The sequence below is a fragment of the Hyperoodon ampullatus genome, assembly GCF_949752795.1.
Source record: "Hyperoodon ampullatus genome assembly, chromosome: 19".
In the NCBI taxonomy this organism is placed as follows: domain Eukaryota; kingdom Metazoa; phylum Chordata; class Mammalia; order Artiodactyla; family Ziphiidae; genus Hyperoodon; species Hyperoodon ampullatus.
In genome coordinates this window covers 47,930,648-47,945,161 of record NC_136932.1, presented here as the reverse complement: position 1 = coordinate 47,945,161, position 14,514 = coordinate 47,930,648, and the positions used below count along the sequence as shown (strand labels likewise).

The following is a 14,514-nucleotide window of genomic DNA, read 5'->3' as shown; positions in this document are numbered from 1 at the left end:
GGCTGAATCCTTTGGAGAGAGGCTGAAAAGGTAGTAGGTATGGAAAAGAGCACTGATAACAATAAAGTCTGGCCTTCAGGCCTGGCTCTACCACTGATGTACTAAGGGATCTTGTGCATTTAAATATTATCTTCCAGATAATGTATTTGCCATATTCTGAGTTCTACAGGTTTTTACATTGGGATTAAAAACACATAGCAAGCAAGCTGCAAAACAGTTCACATTATATGATCCCTTTTAAAAATGACATATAAATATTTAAGGATAGGAAAAAGTCTGGACAGATGAACTTGTAACTATTAAAAGAGGGTTCCCCCTGGGGACCTCCCTGGTGGCACAGTGCTTAAGAATCCACCTGCTAATGCAGGGGACACGGGTTCAATCTCTGGTACGGGAAGATCCCACATGCCATGGAGCAACTAAGCCCATGCGCCACAACTACTGAGCCTGTGCTCTAGAGCCTGTGTGCCACAAAATTACTGAAGCTGGAACACCTAGAGCCTGTGCTCTGCAACAAGAGAAGCCATTGCAATGAGAAGCCCGCACACTGCAATGAAGAGTAGACCCCGCTCGCCACAACTAGAGAAAGCCCACGCACAGCAATGAAGACCCAAGGCAGTCAAATAAATAAATAAATAAATAAATAAACAAACAAACAAAATTAAATCCAAATAAATAAATAATATAAGCAGCATTTAAAAGTTCAGTAGAATCTTTCTAAAAAGTAAGAGATAGCAATTAAGAAAAAAAAGTGGGTTCCCCCTAAACAGGAAAGAGAAACTTTTAAAAGTTTTCACTTTTAAATTTATATACTACTACGTCTTTTTTGTTTGTTTGTTTGTTTGCGGTACACAGGCCTCTCACTGTTGTGGCCTCTCCCGATGCGGAGCACAGGCTCCGGACGCGCAGGCTCAGCGGCCATGGCTCACGGGCCCAGCCGCTCCACGGCATGTGGGATCTTCCCGGACCGGGGCACAAACCCATGTCCCCTGCATCGGCAGGTGGACTCTCAACCACTGTGCCACCGGGGAAGCCCTACTACTGTGTCTTTTAAACAAATGTTTGCTGTTTTTAAAAACTTAAAAAAAATTTTTTTTTTTCACTGCTCCTTGTGACATGCAGGATGTTAGTTCCCACACCAGGGATCGAACCTGTGCCCCCGCAGTGGAAGCGCGGATTCCTAACCACTGGACCCGCAGGGCATTCCCAAAACTTTTAAAATGTTTTTTAAAAACATTAAAAAGAATAGGTATGGAAAAAAATATTTTTTTAATTAAAAATAAAAATAAAATAAAATAAAGAATAGGCATGGATATTCAGAACATACATAAAGAGGTTAGGAATGCTAAGAACCTGCTTTATAGTAGTAGAGTGACAGATTTTTGTTGTTGTGTTAGCAAAATTTTTTTTTCTTTTTCATAAATTTATTTGATTGATTGATTTTTGGCTGCGTTGGATCTTCATTGCAGCGCGCGGGCTTCTCATTGTGGTGGCTTCCCTTGTTGCACAGCACAGGCTCTAGGTGTGTGGTCTCAGTAGTTGGGGTGCGTGGGCTCAGTAGTTGTGGCTTGCGGGCTCTAGAGCGCAGGCTCTGTAGTTGTGGCGCACGGGCTTAGTTGCTCCGCGGCATGTGGGATCTTCCCGGACCAGGGCTCGAACCCGTGTCCCCTGCATTGGCAGGTGGATTCTTAACCACTGTGCCACCAGGGAAGTCCCCAGCAAAATTTCTGACAGGCTGATGAACCTTAGGATAAGTTAGAATTCAAAATAATCCAGCTACATTTAAATTAACGACTCAATCATTGAAACAGTTAAGAAAGACATGTTTCAGTGAATGTGTGAAAAAAATATCCACATGCATTTTGGCATGTAGTTCTGCTATTACCTGAAATCTGGGGATTTTTTCCTAATAGTTATTTTTCTGATAAAAGTTTTAAAAAGTTCATGTTTATAGAAAAACAAAAAACAGAAAAATGAAGAAAATCAAAATCAACCATAATCCTATCATCTCAAAAACCAGTCATTTCCAACACCCTCCTTTCTGACCTAGCTGCCTGTCCTCCCAGCTCACACTTGGTTACTCCTGACTAAAACAGGAACTTCCGTCCTGACAGCTCTCTACTTTCTCCTTATTTAACAGCCCCTGGTACCCCTTTTCCCCATCCCCAGCTTAAATTCCATCATATATCATGTCAACTCTCAAAAATGTTTTCACCTCCTTCGGCGCCACTGTCCTTCAAAACAGGGTTAAATGTTTACTTTATGAGATTAATGATAAGAGTATCAAGCATAGTACCTAGAGTGAGATAAGAAGCACCCCCAAGCGGGAAAAAAAAGAAAGTTGTTAAATAAAAACAAAAGCGATACCAACTTTCTGTGGCAGTGGCTTTCACCCAAGGATTATATCGGAACCACCCTCGTGGCTTTTTCAACACACACACACACACACACACTTGTACCTACTCACCCAGGAGAGAATCCAATTCTCTCATCATGAGGGATAAGCAGTTTACTTTACAAAATCAGCTAAATTATTCTTGTATATACAACCTTTCCCTTTAGAATAGTGGTTTTCAACTGGGGGTGATTTTTCCCTCCAGGGGATATTTAGCAATGACTGGAGATATTTTGGTTGTCATAGCTAGGGCAGTTGGGGTGCTACTGGCATCTCACGGGTAGAGGCCACGATTACTGCTAAACATCCTATAATGTACAAGACAGTTCCCCACAACAAAGAATTATCCAGCACACAATGTCAACAGTACCAGGGTTGAGAGACCCCACCTGTTAGCCTCTAATCTATAGAAATAAACTAAAAATTGAGTCACACTTATTTCCATAAGCAGCCTTAGAAAAAAGATTGGAATATAACTGTCCCTAAGAAAACTTTTTCTAGGTAAACGATACTGTCTTTATCAATTGCTTTCATCTCACAATAAGATATGTTGATCTCTTAATAAGCTAACTAGTGGAATGAAATAGCAAAAAATAATATAGGGTTTTAGTTAACATAACCAATCTATGAAATATGTGAATCTTCTTTTGGCGTATCACTTCCAATAGTAATAGTTATTGTTTTACAAAACAGAATACTACTTACAGGACACCCTAATATTTCAATTACCTTTCTAGTCGGAGACTCAAAATCTTCATCAGCTGCGTCAGATTTCTTAGACATTTTCTTAGATTTTTTCATAGATTTTTTGGGAGTACTAATTCTGGTGAATTTCATTCTGAAAAAATACCAAAAAGGTATTCACAAACATTCATATGATTATAATGTGTGAGAATTTCAATTATATACAGAAAGGAACCACCTAAGGCTCTAATTTCTCGACCGTTCTGAAACAGAAAAAGAAAAAAGACACCCCCCAATTAGTTTCAAATTACTGATTCAAAAGTAAGCCAAACTCATTGTTAAACTCTTAGAAAATATAGTTTCATTTTATAAATCATAAGCTTTCTAGAAAATTAGCCCCTAAGATTAGCCAGAACCAACATGCAAGTATATGTTGAGTTGGCCAAAAAGTTCATTTGGGTTTCCCGTAGCATCTTATGGAAAAACCTGAGCAAACTTTCTGGCCAAACCTCACAGTATATGGCTCAGCTTACCTAAAAAAGTTCTATGATTTATTTTTCATCTTATGTTTGTTAAATGCACAGAATTCATATTTGGAGGATATTTCTCCAGGAATTCACAACTATGATAAATAAGAGTTTAAAACTCATCTAAAATGCATCCAGAATTCTTCTGAAATCATGCCTGACTTTAAATTAAATATGGAAAATAAGCAACATTTTTGAAACCCTGTTTTCTTTTTCTTATAAATCAGCTGTGTTCTAGAAAAAAAATTCTTCAGTGCTTGACATATTTTCCTTCACATCTAATAATACATGCAGAATATTTAGAACTTGAGAACAAAACAAAACTTTACCTAATAGGACTCTCTGAATCAGAGGATACTGTTATTAATTCCGCTGTATATAAGCTACGCTTCCCTGATAAGTTCGCTGCTTTTGGAGTGGAAGCTTTTACTGGACTATCGTCTTGTGCGTCTTCAGAATCAGTACCTCTAACGATGACTGTAGCAGGTGTGCTGCTACTTCTTACAGATCTGCTGCTTCGTTTTGGTGTAGAAACATATACCGAGCTGTCTTCAGTCTCAGCTTTAGAGTGTATAACCTTACCCTTAACTGGTATGCCAGTTTTTCTTGAAGACTTATTGTTACACGGAGAGGAAATTTTTGGAGGGTCGTGATTGGCTGCACCTTCACAAACAAGGTTTTTGCTGTTAAGTAATGTGCTGTTTTTGAAAACGTCTGTTTTCTTTTGTCTTAAACTCCTTCTAAGCCTTTTTTGATTTTGTTTCTCTTTAAAGGAAAAAGTTGATTCTTTCTCTTGACTATTTCTCTCTCTATTTTCACCTGGAATAGCACCAGTATCTAAGATTTTTTTATTCTTTTTCTTCAGCTTTTTACTTTTCTCCTTAGGAAAACCTCCTTTATCAGCATGTGTCTGTGAATTGCCACTATTTGAAACCACTTGGATATTAGGATTTTCCATGATTTTTTTAGAATTATTGTCTCTTCCTTCCTCATTTAAAGATTTTTCATTGAGCTCTTTCTGCTTATCAGAAGACTTTTTGACTCCATGTTTAAGTGCATCTGATGTTGGCTGCCTAAATGCTTTCATAAACTGCTGTCTTTCTTCTAGAGTGCATTTTGGTTTCACAGCTTCAGAACCTCCAGCTTCCAACACTGCCAATTCTAGTTCTTCCTCATGTATAACGACATTAGATTTTCTTTTCTGAATCGTCTGTTCATTCTCAGGATGAGACAGACTATTTTCCATTTCCACCTGTTTTTGTTTCAAGAAAATTGAGGGTATTTTCCCTGCCTTTTTTGGGGGGATGGGGTGAACTTGTGCAAGAACAGTGACTGTCTTAAAGCGGACCTGTTGGGAAATCTCATAGGTTTCTGGGTCAGTCATACAACCACTTTTGACTGCATCGTCAACAGTTTCAGAAGAAATACAAATAGACACTGTAGAGTCTTGTGCCTGTTCTACTTTACTTTCGTTGTGACTTTTTAAAAATTCCTCATATGAGACAGTTATTGTACTATCATTTAACTGGGCTGTTTTAGTTATATTATCTCTAGATTCTGCATCATTTGCAGTATTTTCAATTTCATTAGTTAGGGAAGGCATTATCTGTTTACTATCATTACCATCTCTTTTAAGGAGATTTAGTTCCTCTGCTAAGGGTAAACTTTCAGATAGATCTATTATCTCTCTGTGCTTCCTTTTCCTCAATTTTCTGCGATCAGTTTTTGAGGGCTCTTGTTTAGGACTTACTTTCTTAGAACTTTTTTTGGAGGTCATAGTGCTTGATTGTTTTTTGGTATCTTGAATACTTTCTGCAAGTACCTCGACATGTTTCTTATAGAGTAAAGCAGAAGTACTACTTTCCACAAAATTGTTACTTAAACTGGAGTCTTCCTTGCTATCATCACTGTTAATTTCAATTGCAGATTCATTTTCAGTTTTAATATGACTTAGTTGATGAGATAAATTAAGTCTCTTTCCTCTCTTCTTATTCTCTGTATTTGAGGACATTTCCAAAGGTGTTTTACAGTCTTTGTCACTGTCAGCAGGCAATGGTGTGGATGACTTTATCTTGTACTTTTTTGCTGTCTGAGTTTTCTCATTTGTGGGTAAACTCTTTCTAAAATAATCCAGAATATTACTGGATTTTGGTGGAGAGAAAACCCTGTCTCCAGTCTTCCCCATTGGTGATAAATATTTGGTGATTGTTTTGCAAGAAGTCCTGTCATCGACTGTCCTTCGCTTCTTGCTTGCCTATCAGTTTAAAAGAAGAAAGAAAGCACTTATTTCAAGCAACATAAATTCTAAACATGGATCTATTATTTTATGTAATGCGATAAAAAAAGGAAGGCTCCCTTAGTTGATAAACATTACATATTAGGAAGAAAAAGAGCTTTAAAGTTAAACCTACATTCAAATCTCAATGTCACATCAAGTTATACAATTATAATTTGTGTACTTTATATATTATGTGTCAATAAAAAGTTTCAAGGCCCCCTATGCTTGTATACAAATGTGTAAATTACTGTTGGCCTCTGTTTACTCTATAACCTTTGAATAGTACCACCCACCCCACAGAATTTGTAATGAACATATTACATACAAACATGTGAAGTCTGATGCATGCTCGGAACTCTATAAATATTATTTCCATTCCCTTTATACTGTTTTAGTTAAAAATAAAGAAATTATTCTAACTATTTCCAAGAAACAGGTACATGGTGAACAAGCCTAGGATCCCAAAATTTACTAATTAAGTAAAAATTATAGTGGACATTTACTACAAATAAAACAAATAAGACTTTTCAGTGTTTTAGTGTGCTATTAAGAGTTACCGCCTGCCTCTTATACTATTTAGTACCCTTAAAAAAAAGCTCCATCAACTTTATTTTTAAGTTCCTCAGTTCATTTGTTAGAAAAAACTTGCCAGAACAACAAGAAAACCTTTTCTGTTGAAGATAAGTAGCAAAGGATTTATACGTCTAGAAAATTAAAATGGATTATAAGGCTATCATGATTAAAAGCATAGCACTGATGCATGAATAGGCAGGCAACTTAATAGAACCGATTAGAAAACCAGAAAGAGACATAAGTGTGTATTTAAGAATTTGGTATATGATAATAGTAGCACTCAAATTAGTGGGCAAAGAAGTAGTTAATAAATAGTACTGGGACAAATTTAAACCCTCTGGATAAATATGAGACAAAATAAATTACAGACAGATTAAAATTTTACATCTTAAAATGAAATGATAAATGTACTAGAAGAAAATGTTAATGAGTTGTTAGTATTATTATCGTGAGCTTGTATCAGAGGCACAATACCATAGGCTCTGGAGTCAAGCAGATCTAAGTTCAAGTGCTGGCTCTGACATCTACTAGTGTGGGACCTTAAGCAAATTACTGTTAATTTTCTAACTTATTTTTCTAACCTAACTTACTTTTAATTACTTCTTAACCTTCTCTCATCTGTAGAATACAGATAATAACACCTCATCACAGGGTTGATATTAAGTAAAATAATGTGTATAAGGTCCTTACCCTTAAAATACTAAACAGTAAGCATCATTACTGTGAAATAGCCCTCTAAGCAGGGCACCAAAAGCAGAAAGTGTAATGAAAAGACTGGAAAACTGAGCAAACAAAAAGCAAGAACGGTGTAATTCAAGTATCAAAAGTCCTTCTTCACACCTGAGACAAGCAGAGCAACTGTCTTTTCAGCAAAGAAGTATCAGCATAACATCTATTAGCAAGCAGACAAAAGTACTCAATTCTAAAAAGTAAGAAAGAGTCCCAGCGAAATAAGTGAATATACATCTTGGCTCACTTCGAAGACATCTGTTTGCATACTTCAGTTAGGATGCGAGCTTGAAGTGAAAAGGTGTAAAAATATAGCAACCGTCTACTTTTAGATGCTACTCCACTACTTCGTGGCATTAGAATCTCTTAACAACAACTGCTTAGTACATTTCACTGAAACTTGATGAACACTGGAGAATAACAGCATGCCAAGCTGGGACTTCTAACTGCAGTATCTTAAGCCCTAGAACAACGAGATAGTGATTTTTAAATGACGTACCTTTTTTGATTCCTGTAGTGACAATCTAAGCGGTATTCCTAGAGCAGGTGATTGGGTGGACAGGTAGAACTTAAAGATTCTTTTCAACGCTAAAGTTCTATGATTCCTTATCATGAACCCCTGACTTGACCCTGGGACCCTCCATAACATTTCACAAGACTAAAACATCAACTTCCAGAAACATTTCAGGATCTGGGAACTAGTCCTTTACTAGGCATCTTAAGGTCCCCGCAAACATCTCACAATCCCAATGTTTCTAGGGACCTATCACGTCTTTAAGCAACGACACACCCCAGCAATTGTTCCACACAATGTCAGACTCTGGGGCCTCACCAGATCCCTCCTTTCCCCTCACAGATCCTAAGTCTGGATCACCTTTCACTCACACCCAACATTCGGAGATATTCAAACTTACCTCATTCCCGTAGTCTTTCACCGGAGGGGGAGCAGCTGGCGCCGCCATGGCCAAGACCCCCACCATGCTCCCTGCTTCCCGGAATCCCGGTTCCTAGGACCTTCCGCGGCCCGGCCCGGCCTGTCGGGAGGCCATGGAGGCGGCCGGCTCCAGCAGGAGCGAGGAGCTGGGCCGCGGGGTCCGCCTCGGACTCCCCCGCGCCCACGGCCCGGGGTGGTCGCAGAGGCTGGGCCCAGCTCAGCCAAGAAGAACGCGGGAAGAGGCGGTGAGAAAGCGCGGGCAGCGAAGACCCTCGGGCTCGGTCGGTGAGCGCGGGGTGCCCCTGAGGCCGGCGCTCCAGCTCTGAGTGATCGGGACTGGGTCTCCCGTGGGGAAAGCAGGCCGAACACAGAACCTACCCGCGGGCTTCGGAAGGAGTTCTTGTCAATTGTGTTTTCGCGCCGTCCAGAGTGCAGGGGGCGGAGTTTAGATTGCTTCCGGAGGCTGCGCGGACAGTGAGCCGAGAGGGCCAAAATGCTTCTTCGGCAAGCCTGCGGGAAGGCGGGATTGTTTTACCGTGAATCTAAAAGCAGCGGGGACTTCGGAGATTCAACCTTCTAAAGCCCAGTTTCACTGATGAGGATATGATTTGACTAAGTCCGTTGGTGGCAGAATTAAAACCCCATACTTTTGATGCCCCAGACTAGCCCCTATTTAAAAGTGGAAATTCGAATACAGAAAAGGGAATAACAATTGATTACACTCCCACACGGAATAAAATGTTATTTTGCCAAGCGTCCTACCTAGAGATACGCCCACTTGGGGTCCGAGATTTCGACTTTTTACCCCTAATTGAGCTCAGGAGGCATTTCTTCACCGGAGGGGGAGCAGCTGGCGCCGCCATGGCCAAGACCCCCACCATGCTCCCTGCTTCCCGGAATCCCGGTTCCTAGGACCTTCCGCGGCCCTGCCCGGCCTGTCGGGAGGCCATGGAGGCGGCCGGCTCCAGCAGGAGCGAGGAGCTGGGCCGCGGGGTCCGCCTCGGACGTGGATTTCGTCCTCGCGAGCAGCTAGGAGCCCAAGGTCGTCGCCTCAGCTGGCTGGCGTGTGTTCGAGTTGTTGCTGGGTACCAGTAGTTTGCTAGTTTGCAGTGAAGATAATCTCATACATCATTTGCATTGTTTTCATGGATATGTTTAGCTTTACTTTTTTTTTACATTGCACTTGCAATATAGAGAGTGTGTTTATTTTGTCTGAGTGCTAGTTTTAACTACACGGTATGGAAGAGCTGAAACAAGTCATGTAAATACACCTGTCAAATAGTAACGGGAAGCCACCTCGTTCGGTCGGGTTATGCAAACTGATACTAACTGTTGACGTAATAAAGATAGATCTTTATGGTATTTGCTATTGTCTGGACAACATAAAGGGTACAAGTTTCTCCAATGAAATTAGTGGTAATTACTTTCTCCTTGAAAATTATTAACCCCGGATAAGGTTTTTCAGGAAGGGAGACTGCACTTCTAAATATAAACTGTTTTGTTGTTTTGGTTTCGTTTGTATATAACTCACGTAGTGTAAGAACGCTGCGCAAGGAGAATGACGGCGAAGAGGAGGAGAAATCAATTAGAAAATTACAGAAAAAACTGAAAGTCTGTTTGACTTTCACCCCCTAACTCGGTCTCTTCCTCTTAGCCCCAAAGCCAGCCAGTATTACCTATTTGGTGGATAGCATTGCAGCCTTTCTTAATACTTTTACATACATATACGTATCCGTAGAAAAATCTTTAGTTTTGTTTTTCTTTACATAAAAGGTAACAATGTAAATATCACTCAGCAATTTGTTTCTTTCATCATTGTCTTCAAGAGCTATGCAGGTCGATCTGATTCGTTCCCTTTCATTCCTGAGCATTCCACCCGATTATGCACAACATTTTATTTATCCATTTCCTTAGTGATGATCATTTAAATTGTCTTCAATTTTCTGTTAGTCAAACAATGAGTCAGCGAACGTTCTTGTCTCCTTGAACACAAATGGTGCTTTTCCAGGATACACACCTAAACGTGGAATTGCTGGGTTGTAGGGTATGTCTCTAGCGCTTTTTATTCTTCTAAAAAGCTAAGCATTTAAAATGTGGTGGCGCAGTGGTTGAGAATCTGCCTGCCAATACAAGGGACACGGGTTCGACCCCTGGTCTTCTAGCACTATAAATATCTGCTTATCTTTAAGTATTTCAATATCTTTACACAGCTATTTTTAAAAATAAATTTATTCACTTTATTTATTTAGTTTTGGCTGTGTTGGGTCTTCCTCGCTGCGCACCGGCTTCCTCTAATTGCGGGGAGCGGGGGCTACTCTTAGTTGCGGTGCGTGGGCTTCTCATTGTCGTGGCTTCTCTTATTGTGGAGCACTGGCTCTAGGCACGTGGGCTTCAGTAGTTGCAGCACGCGGGCTCAGTAGTTGTGGCTCCTGGGCTCTAGAGCACAGGCTCAGTAGTTGTGGTTCACGGGCTTAGTTGCTCCGCGGCATGTGGGATCTACCCGGACCAGGGCCTGAACCCGTGTCCCCTGCACTGGCAGGCGGATTCTCAACCACTGCTCCACCAGGGAAGCCCTAAACAGCTATTTCTTGATCTAACAATTTTAAACAGTATTCATTAAAGTCCTGTTATGGTGGTTCATTCTCTTGTAACACCACCCTCCATACTTTCTCTCCTCCCACATTCCCAATATAGTTATATTATAAAGACTTGTACACTTGTACACAAATGTTGATAGCAGCTTTATTTGTAATAGTAAAAAACTTGGAACAACCTATCAACAGGTACATTAACAAACACATCCATACCATGGAATACTACTCAGCAATAAAAAGAAATGAACTATCAATACATGAAACAACATGGATGAAAAAAGAGTACATATTGCATGATTCCATTTATTTAAAATTTGAGAAAAATGCAAATTAATCTCTAATTACAGAAAGCAGATCATCATTGCCTGTGTTCAGGGGTTGAAGGAGGGATAGATTACAAAGGAATAGGTTACATGGAAACTTTGGGGAGTGATGGAAATGTTCATTATCTTGGTTATGGTGATGGTTCCACAGGTATCTACTGATGAATAAGTTCATCACGTCATATACTCTAAATATATGCAGTTTATTGCAAATCAGTTATACTCAATAAAGCTGTTTAAAAAATGGTTCAAGCTGATTGAAGGTTTTTAGCATAGGTGGGACTCACTCGTGGGTTCTACTGTAGGATCATCAGGAGATTTTCATTGGGGAACTTCCTAATGTTTATAGGTGGAGGTCTTTCCTCTGGACCACTTGGTTTCTCCTCCAATCTATTTAGGGGCAGAGGTGTTTATATCTCATGCAGTTTTGTGGAAGCAATAGGGAGGCGTCACCTAAATGCATGGAATAGGGCAAGGGACCTAAAATATCTAACTCTAATATTAACTGACGTCTCCCCTTTTCAGTCCCATGCCTCATTCTCATGTGCTGTGTTATTCATCCTTCCATCCATTCCATAAATACAAATGAATGCCTGACATGTGCCAGCTATGAACAAAACAGACAAAAATGCCTATCCTTTTAGAATTTATATTCTGGTTGGAAGAGACATGTAATAAAAATGATCCATAAGTAAAATATATGGTAAGACAGGGCTAAATGCTGAGGAGAAAATAATGCAGGAAGTAGGATAAGGAAAGGAATGTCAGAATAGGGGTTGTGATTTTTTTTAAGTGACTAAAATTTTTAAAAGGATATATACCATGAGTTTCTCAGGAGCCTTTGGGGAGAGTTAGCCCAGTTCTGAATGGTTCATCCTCTTCAGTTTAGATCGTAACTTCCTGCAGTTTTCTTGGGCAATTACTACCACTCCACTTTCCATCTTCCAAAAATGTATGGAACTCTCTAGCGCTCTTTTGTGTTCTCGACTGTTCCATTTGTCCCTAATCCATTTGTTTTTCCTAATCCAGTTTTAAATCCCTTAATTGTTATTTTGATGGGGTTTTGGAAGGGAAAGGAGAGAAGCACCTGTGGCCAAGCCGAGAAAAGCCTTAAGACTCAGTTTAGGGTTTACCTCGTTCAAGAAACTTTTCCTGATACCTTCTTCCTTCCACTTTACCTTAGGCTGGATTAGGTGGCCGTCTCTGTGCTTCTACTCATTGCACTCAATATATTAGAATATAACTTCCTGCTTATGTGTGAGTGATCCCCCTACTGGACTATGAAGGCAAGTCCTAGGTCTCATTCCTGATTTGATTCCCAGCACCTAAGCACAGAGCCAGACACATACCTTGTACTCTTTAAATATTTTGTAAGTAAATGTGTGCTTCTACCTGGCCATACTATTCAGCCTTTGCATGAGTCCTGTGAGGAAGACATTTACATTATTGTCGATTTAGAGAAATGTAGCTCACACGTTTCCAAAGTTACAATGTTTAGCCAAGTCTCCAAACTTAAACTTCAGTGCTTTTTTTAAAAAATTAATTAATTAATTAATTAATTTATTTTTGGCTGCGTTGGGTCTTTGTTGCTGCGTTCAGGCTTTCTTTAGTTGTGGTGAGTTGGGGCTACTCTTCGTTGCGGTGCGCAGGCTTCTCATTACGGTGGCTTCTCTTGCTGTGGAGCATGGGCTCTAGGTGCGCAGGCTTCAGTAGTTGTGGTACGTGGGCTCAGTAGTTGTGGCTCACGGGCTCTAGAGTGCAGGCTCAGGAGTTGTGGCGCATGGGCTTAGTTGCTCCGCAGCATGTGGGATCTTCCCGGACCAGGGCTCAAACCCGTGTCCCCTGCATTGGCAGGCAGATTCCCAACCACTGTACCACCAGGGAAGCCCGTCAATTATATTCTTATTGTAAATAAATCAATTATCAAGTCCTTTGTTTCTTGTAGCATGAGGAGTCTGTGCCTCTGAATCTGCTCACCTCTGGGTACTCTTGAAAAGTCAGTGCTAGACTAATGTGGTGACACAGAGATTAAAAACTCTGTAAAGCCCTGTCTGATGGCCTGCTGGCTTCTGTCATCACCACCTCTAGATCAATCTTCCTCTCTATTATTGACCAGAGCATTTATTTTTCAGAAACTTGTGCTCTAAAGTTAAAAAAAATAAAAAAATTTCGAGCCTGGGGGTGCAGTTTTACAGCTTTTCTTCAGTTTTCTTCATGTTATTTTTGTGGGTAGTGTGGATATATTAGATACACATTTTCTGCTTCCCATCAGTTAGTAGGTTAAAGAAATAAAGTTGAGTGAGACTAAGATTGGTAGCTTGTCTTTATGGAAGTTTTCCTTTTAATTTTTTTTTTTAATTTCACTTAGTAAAGCTTTCCGGAGTGGGAGCCAATTCTGTTCAATTAGCTTTAGAGAGCACACAGAACCTACCATGTTCAAGAACAATTAATAAATCCTGTTTTTTACTGACTCAATGTGTGTCCAAACTCTCCTGTTCCCTTGAACCATTTGCCTATCTTTCCCCCTGCTTTCACTGTCAAAACCCAATACAAGGGCTTCCCTGGTGGCACAGTGATTAAGAATCTGCCTGCCAGTGCAGGGGACACGGGTTCGAGCCCTGGTCCGGGAAGATCCCACATGTCGCGGAGCAACTAAGCCCGTGCGCCACAACTACTGAGCCTGCGCTCCAGAGCCCGTAAGCCACAACTACTGAGTCCGCGTGCCGCAACTACTGAAGCCCGGGTGCCTAGAGCCCGTGGTCTGCAACAAGAGAAGCCACCGCAATAAGAAGCCCATATGCCGCAATGAAGAGTAGTCCCCACTCGCCGCAACTAGAGAAAGCCCCTTTGCAGCAACCAAGACCCAACGCAGCCAAAAATAAAAAACATATAAATGGGGCTTCCCTGGTTGCGCAGTGGTTGAGAGTCCGCCTGCCGATGCAGGGGACACGGGTCCGTGCCCTGGTCTGGGAAGATCCCACCTGCCATGGAGTGACTAGGCCTGTGAGCCATGGCCGCTGAGCCTGCGCTTCCGGAGCCTGTGCTCCGCAACGGGAGAGGCCACAACAGTGAGAGGCCCGCGTACCGCAAAAAAGAAGAAGATGGAAAAAAAATACATATATATAAATGTATAAATAAACTTATTTTAAAAAAAGGAAAGAAACTACTGGCACAGGTAATATGAGCAAATCTGAAAAAGCATTATGGTGTGTGAAAGAAACTAAATAAAAAACACTACATATTATAAGATTCTATTGACATGAAATTCTACAATTGGCAAAATTACAGTGACAGAAAACAGACTGGTAGTCGGCAGGGCCGAGGGATTAGGACAAAGAACAGAACACAACGGCACACAAGGGAACTTTTGGAAGTAATAAAGATGTTCTCTATCTTGATGGACATGTTCTGTAACTATATTTGTCAAAATTCATTGAACTATACACTTGAAGTGGATGTATTTTACTGTAAATAAAC

The 14,514-nt window shown here is 40.6% G+C and overlaps 1 protein-coding gene across 1 annotated transcript in view; it reads right to left on the bottom strand.

Moving 5' to 3' along the window:
• Positions 1-8,166, bottom strand: part of ATAD5 (ATPase family AAA domain containing 5) — a gene marked incomplete at both ends in the record, with an annotated part of 34,414 nt that extends 26,248 nt beyond the window's left edge. Inside the window, 3 exons of the mRNA XM_079725090.1 lie at positions 3,125-3,233; positions 3,936-5,860; positions 8,101-8,166. Of these exons, the coding sequence (XP_079581216.1) occupies positions 3,125-3,233; positions 3,936-5,860; positions 8,101-8,166 (2,100 nt within the window). The remainder of the gene's footprint in view (positions 1-3,124; positions 3,234-3,935; positions 5,861-8,100) is intronic.
• Positions 8,167-14,514: the final 6,348 nt, after the last annotated feature.